Source organism: Crassostrea angulata, chromosome 4 (assembly GCF_025612915.1).
Source record: "Crassostrea angulata isolate pt1a10 chromosome 4, ASM2561291v2, whole genome shotgun sequence".
In the NCBI taxonomy this organism is placed as follows: Eukaryota; Metazoa; Mollusca; class Bivalvia; order Ostreida; family Ostreidae; genus Magallana; species Magallana angulata.
Genome location: NC_069114.1, coordinates 2,898,336 through 2,920,273, shown reverse-complemented (window position 1 = coordinate 2,920,273; position 21,938 = coordinate 2,898,336). Strand labels below are relative to the sequence as shown.

The window sequence follows — 21,938 nt, the reverse complement described above, 5'->3', positions numbered from 1 at the left end:
AATTACAGAAAATTAAACTATAAGGAGTGAAATCAATATCTACCCATGCAAGTTATACCTGTATGACCTGAGTCGTTTACGCTTTTTGATAATTCGCTAAATAATTTGCAGATTATAAAGTGTAAACTACCCCAACCCAGGTTATGCTCGTATAACTTAGGTAGACATGCATTGAGTTCATGCGTTAATTATCATATTCTAACGTATCTATTCGACTTGAACTTTCAGTAATAAACTAAGAGAGATACAGAGAATAATTATCCTTAGTCTATGAATATTTGAGTATATTATAAGGGTTTTTTCGAGATTTGTTTTGTCTTTATTTTGTCTTTTTTTTTTTATTGTTGATGCAAAGGAATTCGGGTGCCACAGTTGGAGAGAGGCACATGTTGTTGCCAACAACCGTCGTATGTACATGTTGCACGGCCCCATGCGTCCTTCGGGGTATGGAGAGGAGAGGTAGTAAATTAGTAGTGTATATTCAAAAACAAGCGACCTTTATTTGTAAAAGTTTCAGCAAAGTGTATATAAAGACATTAGAAAATTGTATGTTCTCGCAATCAGTACACATTACCAGCTGGGTGATAACAGATAGAAAGAGGTAACTAAGATATATTTTTCCAATCTCTAACCATATCAAGAACTTGTTTACTGATATATAAACGTGACATGGGTCCTATCGTTCCTTTGAAAGGATTTTATGCGAGGATCCAGAATTTTTTTCCGTTGGGGTGGGGGTGGGGGGTCCCTACCCCTTGTATGAATCTTGGTGAATCTTCAAACAGACACCGGTACCAGCATATTCTACTTTCAATACATGGTTTTAAGTTGTTGTTTTTTTGTAATTTGACAGGGCCAGATAATCCTCTTTCGGTATTTGCAGTACTTTGGTTTACTAAAGCTACTTTTTACATCGGGATCGGAGTCCTGATATTCCAATAAACAAGTGTCAGACCATCATCGTGAGTCTGGCGTGAGGTTGAAGGAGTTTGTCTAGTCGATCCTCTGTAAATTGAAGGACTTTAAAGCGAAGAATCAAATCAAAGATAACTAAGGCAAGTTATTGTTTTCAATTTGGATGAAGGACTGTGTAAAAGTTCGGGATATTTCGTTCATTATCCTAAACTGTAATATGTAACTATCCTAATGAATGTTTTTAATATGCAAATGATCTTCATACCATATTACATGAGTGTATGTCGTTTATGCCTACTTAACAACGCTTGAAGTTATGTTTGAAAGATCCTTTATCAGAATATAAGCAAAGTTGTGTGCAAATAAACATGATAATATATACAACCATATTTGGTATGATCTTCTATAAATTTCCTTTTGAGAAGTTGCTGGATTCTTTACTAGAAATGCTTCATGCATATTTGTAGTTTAGTTAGATATTGTTTAACAAAGTACATAAACATATACCATACTGTTGTAAAATATATAGTACTCATAACATTCATGATAATTGATTAATGAGGCTGTGGCTCAAACATCATACCTTTAGGTTTGTATTTTACATTTATAGACCAGCTAATATTTCAACTGAATAGAAAGGGAATGAGTTTACTTTAGAGATGTGGCTGACTGAAAATTAAACAGTTAAAACAATAATAATGATTATTAACCTTTTATATCTCCAGGTTTTTGTCCGATTATATTTCGGCTGAATGCAATGAGTTGGGTGACGGAGGATGTCCCACAGCTACCAAGATGACCTATCTGACCTGATTCAGGAGGAGAAGCGATGCTCCACGCTGGACAATGTCGATACCAACAAACTACGCAACGATCGGTTCGAGAGAAATCTTCAGACAATGATGGTACCTAAAAGTTAATTGATTTAAAATTAAAGATTTGTAGTGGGGAAAATTCTCATATTAAGCACACAAAATACAAATTAAAGTTGTTTGATGTAAAATTTAAGGATTTACAATGGGGAAATGTCACATGTTCAATGTAAAAAATACATGGTTATTGTTTAATGGTGCATAAATATTGTAAAGGTTAAAGAGGGCCAGGCTTGTTGACTGTTGAGCCTTCTTTTGTGTTTCAAAATGAGTTCAAATATTGCTTCATTATCTACATGATCTATGACAGTTATCCTGTGATTGATCCGATGACATTGTTTCAAATTGATCAATTTTCAACTAATTTTGTTTCATCTCAGTAATACAGTTTGTAGTTGAAAGTATGAGGACTTTGTTTAACATTGCCTTTCATTGTCAGAATGACTGCACAAAGATACTTTGTTAGCATTGATAGATAAGGCCTTTGGTTTATTACTAGGTTACCTTTATCAATGCAAGTTGCGGATACAGGATAATTTAATGAATGTATTTTTAAACCTTGTCTAATGAATTGATTAACAGGAAAAGAAGGACTTTGATAATCATGCAAAATATAAAAATTGTCTTCAGGGCATGGCAGTATGATTATATTAAGATATTGTCTTCTTATCTTAATTTTAGGCAGCTGACTCTGAAGTTGCAAAGAAGATGTTTTCAGCAGTAAGTTTCAACATCTCACTGATTCAAAGCTTATCTATTTATATGTTTATATAATGACCAAATCAGGCAACCATTATTGTCCTGTCATCTCAAATATTTGATAGCACAGGATAGCACAATATAAAATGGGGCCCCTGGTATTGGGATGCCAGTGTTTACATTTTCCAGTGTCTTTATCTCTGAAAACACTACAAATCCATTTTGTTATGAATAGTCCAATACATGAACATTTCATCAATAACTATTTTAATATTTAATCGTACAGTTGCTGAAAATTATATAAATATAAGTAATAGATTTGATCACATCCAACCTAATTTGTTCAAATTAGGTTGGGTGTGATCAAATATATGACTGCCGTCATGAGAAAAGGGCCCTTAAGGTCAAAATTTCACAAACTCACTTTTTTGTCAATTCTGATTAGTCAACTCTTTCTGAATACAAATATACAAAGATATTCAAGATCTTGTGTGTTTTAAGCATTTTATGACAATTTTAGTAAGATATGTTAACACGACTTTGACGTAGCTCGTTGAAAACGTCACGACGTCACGAACGTCAAATTTTTTTTTGCATTAATTTTTTTTCTTTTATACTTCCTTTCACATCGTCTTTAATTGTTTGAAGTAGAATTAATTAATAAATTTCTACAATTCTAGATTTCTTTCAATTTTAACAAAAGAGAAAAAAACATTTTGAATATTCAGATATAGTTTAAGTTCTGCACACTTCTGATGACTCCACATGCAATAACCTCCCCCCCCCCCGAACATACATGTAAGATGGATACATAAAGGATATCTAAGGAAAAAAAATACTTCTCCCCAACCTTTAAATACATAAAAGTTTTTTAGTAAGCAAACATATAACAAACAAAAAGATGGTCAAATTCGATGCCTACATGTATGTTTCCACAATTTCAGGGCATAGTCAAATTGCATACACGAATTTATTTTCAAAAAGAGAAATATTTATTCTTTTTAATTAACCTTTTGCACGGAATTTTTATCGCATATTTACTGATATTACTTTTTAAGTATCTTCATAGTTCTGAAGCAAGTTTAAAATCAATTATAGCTGTTTTTGAAACTCGAGTGTTATTGTGTTAAATTATTGTCATGATTGCGCTTCTCTTTAATACGTTATCAACACTTCATTTTCATAAAATTACCAATGGAAAAAAATCGTCTTCGACTCTCTCACTGAAAAGTAATTACAACTACAAGAATGTGGACAGTTGATTTGAGAGAAAAGATTATAACAAAAATGGCATCTTATATTTATAGATTAAAATTTAAATCCATTAAGTATGATTCCCTCTATATCTTACGAAAATTTAATATGTTTTACGGTGCGACCGTTGGGGCGAGCACAGCATGTGATCAAACAATGAATTATAATAAATTAATAAAATAAAATTAACAACGTGAAATTTGAATGCCAAAAAATAAAACATACCTATTTTCTGTAATTTTTCATTATTCATAGTTTATAAGATTTGTTATAATTTATTTATTTATATGTAGAACAATAGTTTAATCTCAGATACAATGTTGTTAAATAATAAAGATTTTAATATATAAATATTCATTGCACTGCATCTCCTCTTTTAAAGTGATTGTGATTATAATTGATTGATTGATTTCCCCCTTTTTTTTGCAGTAGACATTTTTTCTTAAACTTACATATAAAACTTGACTCATCATAGAGCTCCCCCCATGCTAAAATTTTTTTCATTTTTGTCAATTTATACATAGAAAATCAACTTACCATGGATTTGCCCCTCCACTTAAAAAAAAATAATTAATGTTTAATTTTATTTTTAATTTACGCTTAAAAATATTTGTTTATCATGTTAAAAGAACATGGTGTTGTCCCCCCCCCCCCCCCGCATGTAAGGTAGCAGGACTTTTAGGCCCCAACATGTTTAGGCCCTTCATTGATAAGACGCTTAGGCCCCAACATGTTTAGGCCCCAAGATGTTTAGGCACCAGTCTACATTTTTCTAAGTTGATTATAATTTTATTTTTTAAAGACCGGACCTTGGGTATAAATAGCAGCCAATCACGAAAATGGAGGAAATTTCAATTTTCTTGCCACCTTTCACTTCAGAGAAGACATTCTTGAATTTAAACTTTAATCAACAAAAAGCAATAAATAAATTTTGCTACAGAGCTAAAGTCCACTGAAAGGCATCTTTTGGTAGAAAAAAATCAATTATTGATATTATATTTCTTCTGAAATTTTCATTTAAAATTATGAAGTGATCAAGAAATTCAAATTTCCTGAGAATGATTGACAGATTCGACAGATCCGAGAACCGGCATTATGTTTACATTTCTACCGGAAATGCTCATTGCTATAGACGCATAAAAATGGCTGACAGCATGTCTTACCTCAAAACTAAATACATGTAACACAAGATAATCCGTTTTATTGGTTTATTGCTATGATATCACTCTGCTGATCATAAATAAAGAGAACACGAGGAACATACACATGCTCCAATGATAGTTATCCCCGCGGATTTACTCCCATACTGATAGTATCAAGTTTCTCTCTGAACTATATAAAAGCCGGCCTTTGTTAACATTCACAGACAAACAATTGACTGCGTATAAATCACATAATTTAGAATAAAATCGTTTTCAAAACACTGGGATTATTTCCAGTAATAGATGATCTATGCACGGCACATTATTTTGGATTAGCAGCTAGGTCATAATCTTCGTATAAATAGTGGACCATCCCATCACTGCAAATGATATAGGCACTCAGTCTTTAACTTGGGTAAAATTTATATTAGTATCATAAAAACCCATCTGTGGCACAGCATCGTCCAGATTTGTAATGCTTGGTCTGTGTAAATAATGGAGACGTAACATATTCCTCAACATTCCAGAGCCGCGACCTGTCTTGGAATGACTGAAATATTTCTTCAAACTTTTCTTGCGAGTCATCACTTTTGTTGGTTAATCAGCATTTCTTCTATATTCCAATCAAAATGTTGATAACTTTGTAATTGCTTAAATATCCTCCATGTTAATTACTCCTTTCGATGTTTTTCCGCCATAATTTCATTTTGGAGGGAACTTTATCGGGACCGAGGCAATTCAAAAGGAAACTCGTTATATAAACATGCAACTATTGCATGTACAACAATCATAAAATAGTTCTATCGTGTATTATTAAACAAACTAATAAAAAAAAATTGGATAAAGAAAATATTTCTATGCAAAAGTTTAAAAACTTCAGAGTAAATAAATGAGGTAAATAACATAAACCTCTATGGAACCTCTTTCACAAGTTCCCAGACTTGGTGTCTGATTTATTGACATTTGGCGGGAGGGACTCCCCACAAACCATGTGCAGCTGAAACCAACATAGGGGTGATTGATAATAAAGTTGACCTCAATGAAGTAAAATTGTGAACTTAATTTGATTTTGTAACACAACTTTTAATATTTTAATGTGAGAATGCTTTAAGCATTCAAAATTAAAACAATTAATTTACACTTCCTTTGAGCACATTTAAAAACATTAATGGAGGCATATAAATAATCACTTTGAACTTGATTATTCTTCACTCCCAAAGGTGGCCCATGTAGGGCACATTTTCTGGATTTGGAAACCAACCTCTGACACATTTTAAAACACAATTTGGCATGATGTCTCTACGATGATATACAAAGTTTCTATATCTAGGGTCTCTCTGAAGTGCGCTCATTTTTTTCTGAATGTAATTAGTATGGTTCCAAACATTCCGATGGTACATCATAGTCCAAAACCTTTTGTACGTTTCTTTACGTAAATTTTTATTACGTGCATGACCTGGATGGGGTTCATCTTCCCACCAAAGTTGTTTGTTTACTACATCAGTAATGCATGGTTTGCAAAAGCAGTGCGGGCACTCATCAAAGTTCTCGTCTTGTTGAATTCTAAAAGGTTCATAATCTTCATGGTTTTCCTCAGTGTTATCAGATACTTCATCAGGTTTACATATTGCTGTTGTTTGTGTTTCAGCATCCATAGATGAACTGTTCTCATTAACAACCACACTATCAAAATCCCAACCAAAATGATAGAAAACACCTCTTAAATTATCCAATTGGTCATCACTTAATTGTAAAGTTATTTCTTTTGCCTGTGTCATTTTCTTATTTCCATTCCATATGTCAATTTCAAGAGTTGAGATAGGACATTTGGCGGGTAAATGCCAAACCAGTGTGATTTAATGCCCATTAGCAGCTTTTGCTGGTGCAGATGCCTTACTGAGATTGAGGTTTATACTCATACACATTGTAATACCAACAAAAATGAAGAGAAAATATAATTAAATTTATTTTATTTCATAAAATAAATAGGTACAATGTAACTATTTTGATCTTTATTTTTTTTGCAAATGAAGATTTGTCAATTTGATGCAAAATCATTACACCTTTATGTCCCTCAAATGTCAGAGGGGCGCAGCAAGGTTTGTGACTTGGTACATTTATCTCATTTTTCAAATAAATGGAATCAAAATTAACACTTTAATTTGACATTGATCAGAAATATTGAAAAATATTCTAAATATTAAGAGATACCTGCTGAAAAGTAGACTTATCCATTGAAATTTAAGTACCCCTGTCTGGACCTCATCAGTTCCTGAGAGAGATTTCCCGCACTGATGTCAGTTTTGGGCTATTTCATTATATGATCCAGGGACATTTACATGTATCAATTTGAAAAACCAGTGTTTATTTCTGTTTTCCTACTGAAAAACAAAATTTGAAGGGAAATACTAATCTGATATTAAACAAATTAATTTTTGGCCTTGAAAAACACTAAAAAGATTCCACAAAAAAAAATAAGTTTATAATCTGACCCCTTGTCCGTTGAATTGGAACATTCCATAATGGTCCCCAAACACAACATTACATGAATTATTTTCTCTCTGTAAAGTTCTGAGCATGGAAGCTACTACGAAAAAACGACCACCATCATTTAAAATATCCATTCCTGGAGATGAAGAAAGGAAAACTTTGATACTTGGACTACTCAATGATGTTCGAGAGGTATTAGTCAGGCAATTAGATCATCCTGTAAATAATGCGGATATTATTGAAAAATCATTGAAACTATTTTTGGAGAAGTTTGAAATAAGAAATGAAGCACACCACGAACCACTGGATTTTAACACCTACATCCAAGTTCCAGAAAAGGGGACTGAACAGAAAATATTTTTGACAGCTGAAACGTCACTTTAACGTTTAGTGAAAGTTGTGGAAAATCACGCCAAAGTTTGTGATGGGAGTCTTGCCTGTAAAAGAGTGAATGAAAAAGGACATGTTGCAGCAGTGAGATTCAACTGCAGTTCCAACAAAACTCACAGTTTGCTGTGGTCCTCTTCACCCTACCTTCCTAATAATGAATACCTTGTGAACAGAAGAGTGATGCATGGCTTTGCTTGCAGTGGTATGTTACCCGTTCATTATACCAGATTTGTCAAAGGAGCAAAAATTGGCATTATACACCAAAAGAATAGAGATAAGTGTATGCAAAGTATCAACACTGAAATAGAAGAAGAATATAAGGAAAGCATTGACCTAGCTCTGTGGGGAGAAGTAGGATGTCAAGGTGAGGATGAGGATGGAATCACCATAATGACCGATGCCCGACATGGATGGCGTAAAAACGCAAAAGATTCAAGTGTGGTTGCAATTGGTGAAAAGACACACAGAGTCATCAAGTGTGAAAATGTGACCAAACAAGATGACATCGTCTCACAGAGACATGAAAAAATTGGAACAGAGAGAATTTATAAATATCTAGAAGATCAAGGAATAGCCATTAACGTCCACATTCATGACAGAAACCTATCCATTAACAAATTTGTCAAAGATTTGCGAGGCCCGGTTAATCAAAACGATTCCTGGCACGGAGTGAAACCAATCAAAGAAAAAATGAAAAAAATTTCAAGTGGACCAGCGTATTTAAAAGGTAAAAATTGGTCTGAACACCTTTACGACAAAATAGAACCTGTTGCAACCCACTGCCACTGGGCACTAAGAAACTGTGAGCAAAATCCAGAAAAACTGAAAAAGCTCTTAGTGAACATAGTTGAACACTACAAAAATAACCATTCTGAGTGTCATCATTCTTCGAGATGTAAGAAGGACAAAAATTACGAACCATCAAGACTGGTCATTGCAGACAAATTCTCAGAAAAATTACTGCTAGGTGTCATAACAGGTTCCAACCTCTACAAATATCCAGAGGATTATGTTTTAGCTAAGGACACATACTATGTAGAAAGTTTTAATAACACTATGAATATGTTCCAAGATAAAAGGATAGCATTCGGTGACCAAGCCTACAGAACAAGATCATTTCTGGCTGTCTGTCACTGGAATGAAAATGTGGACAGAGCCTTTACTTCCGTTTGGAATCCAGTGAGACCAAATGCACCACGCAGTAGAAAGGGAAAAAAGGTTTATAAGGCCCCAACATATCATTATAGAGAGGGGATATGGAAGAGACAAATGGCTGTTCTATATTAAAATGTGTGTCCTGAGAGCTCTGTGTATTTAAAAATTAACAAACTTTAAAAGTCTTTGTTTTCTCTTTAAAATAAGATGTATAATTGTAGAGTGTATTAAACAATAACTGCACTGAAATCTTATCAGTTTCGTCTGCTACAAAGGAGCACGTGTAGGATGCAAGCAATGCTGATAACAAGTTCTAAATTTAAACTGCTTCTGAGTAAGCCCTGCCCCTCTTGCCATATCGGCTTAATTGCTGTAGGGGTGTAAAATTTTCTAGGTCACTCTCGGCCTTTAAATGAATAATGGTTTAGGCACCAGCATACATTTGTATTAGTTAATTATAATGTACATTTTATTTTTTAAACTTCATTTATTTTAAAAATTATAAAGAAGTATAATGTGCATCTTACATGTATGCATAATTTGTTAATTTTTAAATATCATATTATTTTGTTCCATCCTATTATTTTCTGTATTTAATTTTCTAATAAGAGATCAAAGAAACGGTAAAGACTTTCATTTACCTTGTGTATGACATGAATTAAATTGTTAAAACAACACCCCCACCGTATCCTGCTCCCTCTCTAGATAGGTGCTAATTAGGAGAAGATAATGAAGAGATCCTCTAGTAATACAATGAGAGTTTCACACCTCACTTTGGAAGTAAACAATGAAGAGACGGGTCTCCAAAAGAAGACAGGCCAAATACAAGTTAAGCTTCATTGGCAGAAAAATTACCTAATTTTGGGAGATAGAAATATGATCGCATAAATAATATTTCACTTGTATTTGGGTAATAAGTAGGTGAATTCTTTTGGGATATATAAGGGTTCTTAAAAATATTATGTATAAATCAGTTGCCATAAATAAGCTTACTGAACAATTTTATGACATTCAAGTGTTGTATAATTCCGATAATAGAAAAAAATACAATAATTTGTTTTCTTCTCTTGAAATATCAAAAATGAAATACTTCCCCTTATATAACATTTGTTCGTTTCTTTGTGATGATAGTATGATTTGATCTTGGTATTAACTGATTTAAAGCACAGACACATAACCATGCTGGATGATACTATCATTGATAGCGTGTGCATGCAAGTTTATAGCAAATGTTTTTCGTGTTTAAAGTTTTTCAAGAACTTGTATATAAAGTAAACAACGCCATGTTTGCGTAACGATTGTTAGTTTACTACAAATTAAAGTAAATTGCATTTATTGGCTCGAAAGTGCTTAAAAGCCATGTTCTTTCAACTATCAGTTATTATTATAAACAACAGGTGCCTAAACATCTTGGGACCTAAACATGTTGGGGCTTAAACATCTTACCTGGGGCCTAACCGTCTTGGGGCCTAAACATGTTGGGGCCTAAACGTCTGCAATATTCGCATGTAATAAATGGAAGTGAAAATAAAGAAACCATTGAACTGCTAAAGAGCTGAATGATTAGAATTTTTATGATTTATTTTTCTTTTTGCTTGCAAAGATTTTTTGGATGAGGCTGCCATCCACCCACCCACCCCCTTTAAAAAAAAGGCGCTGCTACGTATAATGTTACGTTTCAGGAAATTACCGTAATTATAGTGAATAAAATATTTGTGAGCATTCATCCAAATTAGTGCAATTTACAACTGTTTCCTGTATCTGAAGAAATGTCCTTATTCGTCAGCTGTTCTTTATCTTAGCCTTTGCAAGATTTTAAGAGGGTTTTGGTCATTTCAGCAGATTTACAATAACTTCAATTAGAGTAATTTCCCCTTATCAGTGCTTATTGTGACGTCAAAGCTGACGTTGGTTAAGTGTCGTCTTACTCTTTAAAACTCCCCTGAGAAATAAAAGTATGCGAAGTATACTGTTTTATTTACTTAAAAAGCATGATGTTCTTAAAATTACACATCTTATAAGCTTTTCAAAGGTTTTACTTTGATTCTCGGGAGAACGTGATGTTGGAACGTGAGGTTGGAAACCATTGGTACTATGAATTGTGGGTCAAAATTTACTGACTCCGAAAAAATATATCGGATCAATGTGTAAACGTTTGTGACGTCACACGATTATTTTTGATTGAAAGTGTACTGAGGTGAACTTTAGAGGTAACATTGACTGTATGTCGCTTACATCGTTATTGTTTTTACTGTCTAAATTTGTCTTGCTGATTCTCGTGAGAGTGTGAAGTGATAAAAATTGCCATGATTACAGGGAACCACTGGGACGATTAAAACGATGCATTACTGGTCCGATTTACTGACGCCAAAAAAATCCGTTGAATGAATGTGCAACTAGTCCGAATTTTCTATTCACACACGCCTTGCCGGTAGAGCTCGCTTCGCGCCGGCGCTGTGCGCCGGCGAGCTGTGCTCGCTATTATAATTCACAGCTGTATAGAAACAGACAGGACTGAAATCAACTCGGTCCAATTCTAACCATGCAGTTTACCGACCGTTCGAAATCTTCAGCAACCTAAGAAAAATCAAGAATTGCACGAACTATATAATCATGATGATGCCAAACTCAAATCCCATATAAGACGCTTTGGCTATAGCTTTTATCTATCATTCCAGTGTACATTAACAATAATTTAATGACCTTTACTTACTTTTTACGATCAATTCAATTCATTAATTTATTAAATGAAAGATGTAAAAATAAACAATAAAATGCTTTCATCGGTGATACAATGTACATGCGGGATAAAAAGATAGCCACATTACAGAACGCGGGTTACGTTAATTTTTTCGGTATTGATCGCTACCTTTTGTTTATGTTTATTGTTTAAAAATACTCGTACACACCTAATTAAGTGTATCAAATACGACAGACCAACAATGTACAAAAGCCACCCCATGTGCTGAATCTGCACTTCTATTCCATCGCTTTGTAAGTTTACGCATACCGTTGTATTTTTGTGATGCGATTTTTATAAACCATAATCGTTGAAATAATTAACTATATATAAGCATTATTCCCTTTTTTTCAAAATGCATGATTGCAGGTAAATTTCAATAAGACTTCTGCAATAATTATGTTTTTCTTTTGCACTAATTGGTAGTACAGGGCCGATACTTTATAACTCATCATCGGAAATCCACGACCATTGAATTATGTGAGACGGGTCTTTGGTTTCTAACAATGATTTATTTACACTAGAATGTAAATTGTGGTGTTTAAGTTTCATAGCGGATGCAAAAGCAGCAATTTTATGACGTCTCAGCATCAACTTGTGTGCAATATTACGCATTCAAAATGTGTAGATATTGACGTTACATGTGTATATTTCATTTATCAAATGTTTATTTTTTTAATCAACATGTAATATTGGACTGAAAAAAATATCAATCGCGGTATTAAAACAAGGCCAGACTCTAATTATACAGAAAACACAACACAGACGCAGAAAAAATAGAAACAGAAAATTAAAAAAGTTGCGTTTACAATGCCGCAACTTTGACGTCGTTTTCTGAGCATTGTGACGTCAAAAGATAAGGGCCCTTTTCTCATGACGGCAGTCATATCGGGCTTTATTTGATTTGAACACTCCTGACTCTATTTGATCCCGTCATAACACTTAAAGAATGATTCCTTATTCCTTATTCCTATTAGAAATAATCTTGATGATTTACTTTGGGAAGGTATGGGGTGGGGGGGGGGGGGGTTAAATGGGAAAAGATTCATAAAATGATGGGAATTTTTATAACATTGGTTATTCATTTATCCCAGATGTATAAATGTTTTGAAGATTAATATGTAATTTATTGAGTTTTTTCTCTTGAAGGAAACTTGTAAGCCAAACACTGAAAAAGAGAGAGCTGCCATTGTGATCCAGAAATACTTCAGAGGACATCTTGGACGAAAGAAATACTTGACACTGCTCTGTGAGGAGTTTGAAAAGGTACATATATTTCTTTCTTTTTAGTGTATGTCATAGGTATTGGACTGTTAAGATATTTTTATCTCAGCTTACCTGTAAAAGCATAAGAAATTTCCTTGATATTTTGTGATCTGTCTGTTATAACTGATTAACAAAAGCAACGCATCATTGAAGCCTTAACACCATTTTATACAATGAGTTTTATTTTTCAAACTAATCATTTGAACTCATAGCCACATTTCCCATTTACAGGAACAGTCCATTATGCAACTGAAAATAAAAGAACAGATGGAAGAAGGGGAACTCCTGGTAGAAAAGTAGGTATTCATTGGACTCTTTGAAAGTTTGTAAACACAAGGCAAGCTAATGGAATTGTAGATTTTGTTTATCTGTTGAATCCTTTATGTTTCAAATCTTGATTGAGATCATTACAGACAGAATAGCAAGGTGTTCTTTTCTGGTTAAAACTGAATGCTAAGATTATGTTCCTGTGGTTAATGCTGTACCACTAAGACTATGTTCCTCTGGTTGCAGCCATCAACTAGAAGTTTTATTGGACGACAACATCACAACACGGAGAAACAGGTCAAGACATTACCTAGCTGACATCATCACGTAAGTCTGTGGTATTACATCATTACATCACTCCATTTAATGACTTGCTGAAATTTTTACATATAGGTTGTATCATTGCATTACCAAGCTGAAATTTTCACTTAATCTGGTAGGATTAGACACGGGCAGAAGTTTGTAGCCTTATTGGGAAGGAAAATATAAGAATTTGTACATATATGTCAGCCTCCTGCCACCCAGGAATAAGTGTTTTGGTTCATGAAGTCAAATGCTGCTGCATTTATTTTATTGTCATTTTGAAAAGAGGAATGACTCATTTCCAATATTATGATGAAATATGAACATTGAGTTATTTCTCTTTGCAAATGTTGCAACCAAAAGGAAAATTCAAAATATCTGCTTGCTGTAATATATTTGAAATTTTTTACCTGAAAATTATGAGTTAAATTTTTGCAGTAAATATAATTTTTAAGATGAATTTTTATTTCTAGGATTCAAAGGGCGTGGCGTTCTCATCGACGAAAAAGAGCCAAAATGGAAGCAGAGGATGACACTGAGAAAGATAATGTCACAGAAAAACAGGAGCGAGCCCCTGTGAGTGGGGTCGAGGAGCGAGCCCCTGTGAGTGGGGTCGAGGAGCGAGCCCCTGTGAGTGGGGTCGAGGAGCGAGCCCCTGTGAGTGGGGCCGAGGAGCGAGTCCCTGTGAGTGGGGCCGAGGAGCGAGTCCCTGTGAGTGGGGCCGAGGAGCGAGCCCCTGTGAGTGGGGTTGAGGAGCGAGCCCCTGTGAGTGGGGCCGAGGAGAAGAGTGATTCTATGTCCTCATCTTACTCGGAAATCTCCGTGTCGGAGAGCAGTGGGCAGGGACTCGTAGAACAGGACAAGGTATTATGAGGGTCAGAAATGACCCATCTCTAGGATGGGCAGGTCAAAATTCCTAATGTTGTTACATGTATAATATTTTACATGAGTGATAATTATATCTTTGAAGAAAAAAATTGAGTAACCAAACAAAATATTGATTACATAGAAATCAAAATGATAGGTCAAATGTTAATTTTTACTTCTATAGTGGTATCAGTTAATCATGTATTAAGGTATACCCAAGGAACATTTTACTTATATGCAAAAGAAACTTACCACAATGTATCAGTTGTTGTACACATAAGATTTAATCATATCTGATTTTAATTTGTAATTTTCAGGTGGAAAATGGCCAAAACCTAGTGCAATGTCCAGGAGAAAGTGAGGAAGATTTCAATAAAAGGCTGCGTAAAGTGAACTATCTCAGTTTGGCTCAGGAGTTTGCTGAGCTACAGAGAAAAAACAGTGACGCTGGACTAGATGGTGCTAATACTGTGGGGAATAATCCCACATCTGCTGAGGGAACAGCGAGCAAGACAAAGAGTGAACCCCAGGCTACAGGGGAAAACCTCGCAGACAGAGGTACAGAAGACTTTGAGGTGTACACCCTTGAGACAAGCTTTAAACCGACGTTTGACTGGGAGGACTTGGAGCAGAAGATACAACAAGCCACGCGGTCACAGAGCACACTGGTAGGTGGTGACAAACAATACAGAACCAATAAATACAACACTCCACGCTGATTGGTTGATTTTTTAAGCTGATGAAAAGTTTTCTGAGATGCAATTTGAGTTTTACAAGACTAGTTCAGACTTCATTTAAGATTTCTTTTTTTGTTAGAAATCCACTTAAAGAAATTATGATAATTTTATTTGAAATTTTTGTATCAGTAATACTATAAGCAGTGTGAACTCATTTACATGTAAGTAAAGCAGTCAATGACTGGATAATGAGGTCTGTTACAATACAGCCAGAAACAAGGACTCCGAAGTCAGTGAATTGTTGTCTCTATCATGTGCATATTAATGACTCTTTTGTTGTTGTTATGTAGGAACAAAGAAATGACCGGGAAACGATCCGTAAGAAGCTGGCCATGGACAGTGGAGCAGAGAACGAGATGTTCAGGACACAGCCGTCATTCAAGAAAGCGTACTCAGCAAAACCGGCCAATACCAATCTACAGATATGTTTTATGAACGAGGAACAAGAAGGCTCTAATCCACCACCCACGCAGGTATCAGTAGTTTTAATGAATAGATTGATTTAATCAAGGTATCATTAATTTGATACCCTTATTCTCTGTAATTTACCTGACAAAACGCTCTGATGGCATCATGATTATTAAAAACTGATTTAAGTAATACATAAATCCAGTTAATCCATAAATCCATAATTACATTTATCATCATGAATATGATACCTTAATTCTTCATATTTAACATCTTTTTACCAGATAAAAAGTTCTGATAGCATCATGGATATTAATTATTAAATGGAATTGCATCCTGAGTTAAATGCACCCTATTAACAATAAGAAATGTATAACTGTAGCAGATGACAACAGTAATGGCATGTGCTTGGATTTAACTTCATATTGATTTGATTTTAATGTTTGTATCCATATACATGTATCATTTTGTGAGTTAGCAAAGTTTTAATTCTACAAAATCAGAACTATTTCTAAGGCAAAGCTTACTCGCACAATGATAAATAACTTCAAATATCTGGCAATTTGACATTGAAGTCACCATGTTGTGATATACTGATGAAAAACAATATACACACCATAAGGAGTAGTTAACCAAAAAAAATAGCCGTTATTTTGATCATTTGTGTATAATAACTGTCAATAAACTGTCATGATTACTCTTATATTACATTGTACTTACTGAATAGAGTACTGATAAGTCCAACACGAATCGCCGAGAAATCCTGAACGGCTGCGGCAACACAACAAACAAAGAGGAGGGGGAGGATAAGACATTCCTGATGAAGCAGGTCAAACTACAGCAGGAGGCCAAGATAGCTCTGGCCCAGGTCAGTTCAGCAGGGGGACAGGAGTTAGCTGCTTTGTCGGAGGGAATTATTTCCCTTGGAAGATTAAATTCAAAGTGATAAAGCTATAGCTTAATTTGAGATATTGGTTGCATTCCATTCTATGATAATTGATATCTTTTATCAGTTTTGATATTGAATAATATATATTGTAATGCATATCAAACAGGTTACAATGCATATGAAACAAGCAAGGTGGATTAAATCAAGAGACAGTTGTTTATTTGGGGGGAAAACTATTTGTGAGGGCAACACACTGTAAACCAACGTTTATTCATGAGTGAGAAAAAGGTTTGCCAAAGCCTCATCTAAACGAATATTTGTCAGGGCAATCTAATCCTTGCCGTATGGTCATGATAATGACACAGCAAAAGTTGGTTTACAGTATATTTGATACTCAGTAATCTTTGGAAATTATTAAAAATGTTTGAATTGAATATAGAGTAACAAAGTTGTAGCTTAATTTGAGTTATAGGATGATATATAATTACATTCTACGTTTATTGATATCTTTTATAGGATTTGATGTTTAATTATATTCTTATAATGTATTTTATGCATATAAAACAGGCAAGCACTATGGCCCACATGCAGTTAGAAGTCGAGAAAGAAATGAAGAAAAAAACAGCCAACAAAAACATGGTAAGTGCATGTAACATTTGACAAGAAAAATGTACATTGTGTGTAAAGGGGGAATGGTTTCATTAAGAATGACACCATTATGCTGAATGTGTGACCACTTGGAACAATTTGAATGAAACATATCGGGTATGTGAAGTATCTATAGAATCAACCACAGTGGATACAGAGAATTTTTTATTCCACAATTAAATCATGGAAATGTACCACCAATTTTGCAGGTTGCTGTGCCTTTTCTAGAGAGTATAAAACACAACAAGGTGATGAAAGAGGAACTGTACATCATGAATCTGGGTCAGCTACAGGTCCTAGTGGAGGACCTTCACACACAGATAGAAAGTAGGTCACTGGGCAAGTCAGGTCAAGGTCATTTATGGATTTTGAGAAAAATTGTAAACTTTCTAAAAAAAAAAATAACGTAATGACGTAATGAAAAAAAATAAACCCAATCTTTTTGAAATAAGATTCTATAAATATTTCATGCTGTTTAACAGTTCATATTGTTGACAATAAATTATTTCAACTTTATGTCTTAATAGTTGGATATATGTATTTGAGCCATAAAGGATGCATGTGTTGTTGAGAAAACTGATCTTGTCATTGTATTGATTGACCAGATTTGAATGAGGACTTGATGAACCTTCTGATGGAGAGAGATGAGCTGCACATGAGCCAGGACTCCATGCTTGTGGACATAGAGGACCTCACCAGGTAAAAACTCATCACCTTGGTACAATCCATGACCTTCTCAGGTAAACCCAAAATCCAAGACCTTGCCAGGTAAAAACACATAACCTTTCAATATAAACCCAAAATCATTACTGTGTAAAAATCAACAACCTTACTAGGTAAAAATCAATGATGTTTACAGATAAAGCTAATTTGAATTAAATCCATGTCCTTACCTGGTAAAAATCAATGATGTTTACAGGTAAAGCTAATTAGAATTAAATCCATGACCTTACCTGGTAAAAATCAATGATGTTTACAGGTAAAGCTAATTAGAATTAAATCCATGACCTTACCTGGTAAAAATCCATGTATGTTGCATTTCATCAGAAAATAAGAGGATACATGATTGAATAATTGGTGGGGGTTTTTTTTAGAAAAAAGTTAGTTTAAGTTGTATTTGATTTTTATGCTTGTTCTTTCCAATGGTATTGAAATGTTTCTTTTTATTCTATGTTAAAAGTATGTAAGCAAATTATGTACAAGAATGATATACATATCAATTTTTAACTTACTAATTTTCCTTATCATTGTCTATATTTTTTATGCATGTTAAATATATAGATTGACAATGTTGTTGTTTTTATAGGAGAGCAGAAGATACAGCAAAGAGGAGTTGAAAATACTAAAGTCAAGCAGCGGTTGAAAAACAGCCAAAGCAAGGAGAGGTTTACAAAGAAATTGATGAATTTCAAGAGAGTGTCCCAGTGAGAGGAATACACAATAATGTATAGCCCCACCAATGAATGTCAAAGTTATGTTTCAAATTCAAATAATATGTGTATGTTTATTCTTAAGTCCCAAAATGTGCATGTTTGTTTTCTAAAATACACAGGTTAAGTAGAATGGAAACTAGAAAAATAAATAAGTTCACAACGGACAGAAATCCATTTTCAAGCAGCAGAAAAACTTGAATTGCTAAGGTAGAAAAATCTTTTGGGTGAAGCCTATGTCAGTGTTTGTATTCCAGTCATGACTACATTGCTATAGCATTGTTGCCATTAATTTTTAAAAAGCTTTAATGTACGTTGATGAATGACTGCATTCAAAACTGCAATTGATTATGTTGATACTGGACAATTGATAGAATGCAGGTATATTTGTTTGATTCATTCATCAAGAAATCCAGAATTTTTTTTATATCCATATACAGCTTTTTATAGAAATTTAAAAATGATTGTTTCTTATAGTTGTGGAAGTGAAAAACATTTTCTGTTTTGGAAATTTGGATTCCTCTCTTATGAATATTGCTGGCATTAGCAGTTTGATACTTTGTGTTAGACATCTGTCATAAATTATGCTGAGGACAGCTTTTAAATTCCATGTGACTAAAATTTTCAATTTAGGGTGGTTTAGATGAAGTTTTTGACTACTGTAACAATATGTTGTATCTAATTACACAATTTGACTTTTTTTTTTTTTTTTTTTTTACAAATAATGAATATCTACTGCAGACAATAATTTGTTTTGGGTCAGTAGCCGATTCAGATCAGACATATTCATGGCAGTTAAGTTACCATTTTAGAGCATTGGTGTAAAAAAAAAAAAGCGTATTAGGTTAAGATATTTGTTATAAATAGGTATTTAGATAATGAAAAATTTCATAAGAAAGCATATTTTACAGAGAATACCACGTCACTTACTGTACCATTGTGATACATTTTTGATACATTTTAAAGCTATGTAGTGATAGATTAATTATTGAAAATAAATGCAATTTGATATGCCTGTAATGGGTACATGGTAAATGAATGAACATGTACATGTGTGTTTGGTTTAACCTTTTTTCATCTTTAATACCAATTTTTATTTTCATTTTCAGTTTATTTTGTTTTTTATAATCACATGTCGATTGTTATAGTCACAATCTATACCTTTTCTTTTGTTTTTGTCATATATAGTTGTGATTTACAATTTTTGTTGATTAATTTGGATGACATGTACTTACTTACAAAAATGTTATTTGCAGGGGCATTTAAAAACTGTAGTGGGTTGTATCAATTTTTGATTCCATTTTTCTCACTTGGTACTTTTTACACTGACTTCAATTTCATTGCTGTTGAATTTCAATTTATTACTTGCTAAGCACTTTTTACTATTTATAAAGTTTACATAGTTTCGAAAAAAACTTTAGAAAATTTGCACAAGGGCTGAAAAATAACTTTCTTATAATCATTTGCAAGTAAAAACATGTTTGACATTATTTCATGTACAAGAAGTTCACTTTAAGTTAAATCCTGTTGGCCTATGAATAATATTACATTTTTTTTAATCTGGAAGCTGATTGCCCCCTTCTAATATGTTGGTCATTATAAATTTGTACCTATGTAATAATTTATCACTGACTGGCGTGTATGTGTTTAAATCTTACTGCCTCAAATACTCACATATTTTCGTTTATTTATTAAGTTAACATGCTTTATGTTTTTATTAGCAATCTCATTGTAATGATTTTAATTACTGGTTCTGCTATGTGTATATATAGTCAAAGAACAGTTAAACATGGGTAACTGTTGATAAAATCATGTCCAAAATCTGTGTTTTTCTACTTTATGTTGTTGCACAAAACATCAAGTACAAATCTCCTCTTTGAAGAAAGATTGTTTGATATATTATTGTATAATATGATATTGTATTATTGGATAAATTATTGCATCACATGATATTGTATCATATGATATTGTATCGTACGATATGATACAATATTGAATCATCAGAAACAATATCATATTATGTATCTTATGTGAAACAATATCATACAATAAAATATCCTTCGATACATTATCATAATTTACAAAACAATTTCAGTTTATATTACTCAATGACATAGCATATGATATCGGACATTTACGAAATAGATACATCGACACACCGTATATTGTTGACATTTGCATAACCAAGCTTTAAGCATACAATAATGCTATTAATTTCACCACACTCTGCTGAGTTAGAATAATGTAGCTGTGTCTGTGGAAAGGCCTTCACCACATTTAAAATGCCTCCTATATACCGGTTATGTAGCTGAAAATTGCAGAATCGCCCCAAAACGATTTTGAGAAAATTAATAAAGTTGCATTAAATAAAATATTTTATATATTATATCCCGAACGGGCTCTTAGTCCCAACCTGTTGAATAGGGAACCAATTTACATTAAACTTATTATTGTTAGTATTTTATAAAACCGTTTTAACAAGAGCCTGGACTTTCCGTGCGATGTTACTATCTAGTTTGCTCATCAAAACAATCCCTTAAATATTGACCTCCTTTCTTGTAATTTGATTAGAGAAGCTCGTCAATAGTCAAAGACGTACTGTCATAACCGGAAAGCGGCTCTGCTGTGTGAAATTGACGCTGTTTCAACGAAATATACATCCAGGGCTGGATGAAGTGTCATTGCGTTCAATGCAGTGTGTGTGTGTGTGTGTGTGTGTGTATATATATATATATATATATATATATATATATATATATATATATATATATATATATATATATATATATATTGCCAATGACTGGGCAGTTGATCATGAGTAGACCCCGCCTTCATCAAATCGGAGTTTGTCACGTACTGCCAAGAGTTCAAGCTCTCGTTAAAACGATTCTTATTTCAGCAAACAGCAATATTGAAGAGTTAGTTTTAAAAGAACTTTTTTATTCACCAGAGATAGTTTACAGCCAACAAAACAAACAGTATAGTATACAACATGAAATGATGAACAAGTCTTTTATATAAATAGTAATAAATGTGTAATTCTTAACATAATAGTCCGCTTAAGAATATTCAATAAAAAAAAAATTAAGTAATTAGAATGGCAATAATTATACAATAAAACTAAAATAATTAAAATGACGCTCCAGGGGCTACATAGCTCACCTGAGCAATACTAGTCATAATTAACTGACCAAATCAACTTTAACTCTCAATTGCAAAATAACTTGACATTTTAGTAGAATAAATCGTGTTCAAAGGAACTTTCAACGTTAAACAATAAACCCATTTCGTTGTTTTTATTTTTGAAACGAAGAATTTAAAATATTCATATAACCCCCCCCCCCCCCCCATTGTAGCCCCATCCTACTCCCAGAGATCAAGATTTAAAAAAAAAACTTGAGTCAACATCTGCTGCTGCTTCTACATAAGTTTTCTGACTTAATTATTTTTAGTAAGATCTTTAAAT

The 21,938-nt window shown here is 33.4% G+C and overlaps 1 protein-coding gene across 2 annotated transcripts; it reads left to right on the top strand.

Moving 5' to 3' along the window:
- The first annotated feature begins 920 nt into the window (after window positions 1-920).
- On the top strand, window positions 921-20,295 carry LOC128181259 (IQCJ-SCHIP1 readthrough transcript protein-like). 2 transcript variants are annotated; one of them, XM_052849594.1, is made up of 14 exons: window positions 921-1,055; window positions 1,641-1,820; window positions 2,469-2,507; window positions 12,807-12,923; window positions 13,155-13,219; window positions 13,437-13,517; window positions 13,967-14,357; window positions 14,678-15,028; window positions 15,388-15,570; window positions 16,233-16,373; window positions 16,962-17,033; window positions 17,252-17,369; window positions 17,648-17,741; window positions 18,349-20,295. In XM_052849594.1, exons 2-14 carry the CDS (start codon window positions 1,692-1,694, stop codon window positions 18,377-18,379), a joined length of 1,812 nt encoding a protein of 603 aa, XP_052705554.1. In that variant the 5' UTR covers window positions 921-1,055; window positions 1,641-1,691; the 3' UTR covers window positions 18,380-20,295. The 2 variants fall into 2 exon arrangements, with proteins under 2 accessions (XP_052705554.1, XP_052705555.1); XM_052849595.1 differs by having other exon boundaries at window positions 17,648-17,782.
- The last annotated feature ends 1,643 nt before the right edge of the window (window positions 20,296-21,938 follow it).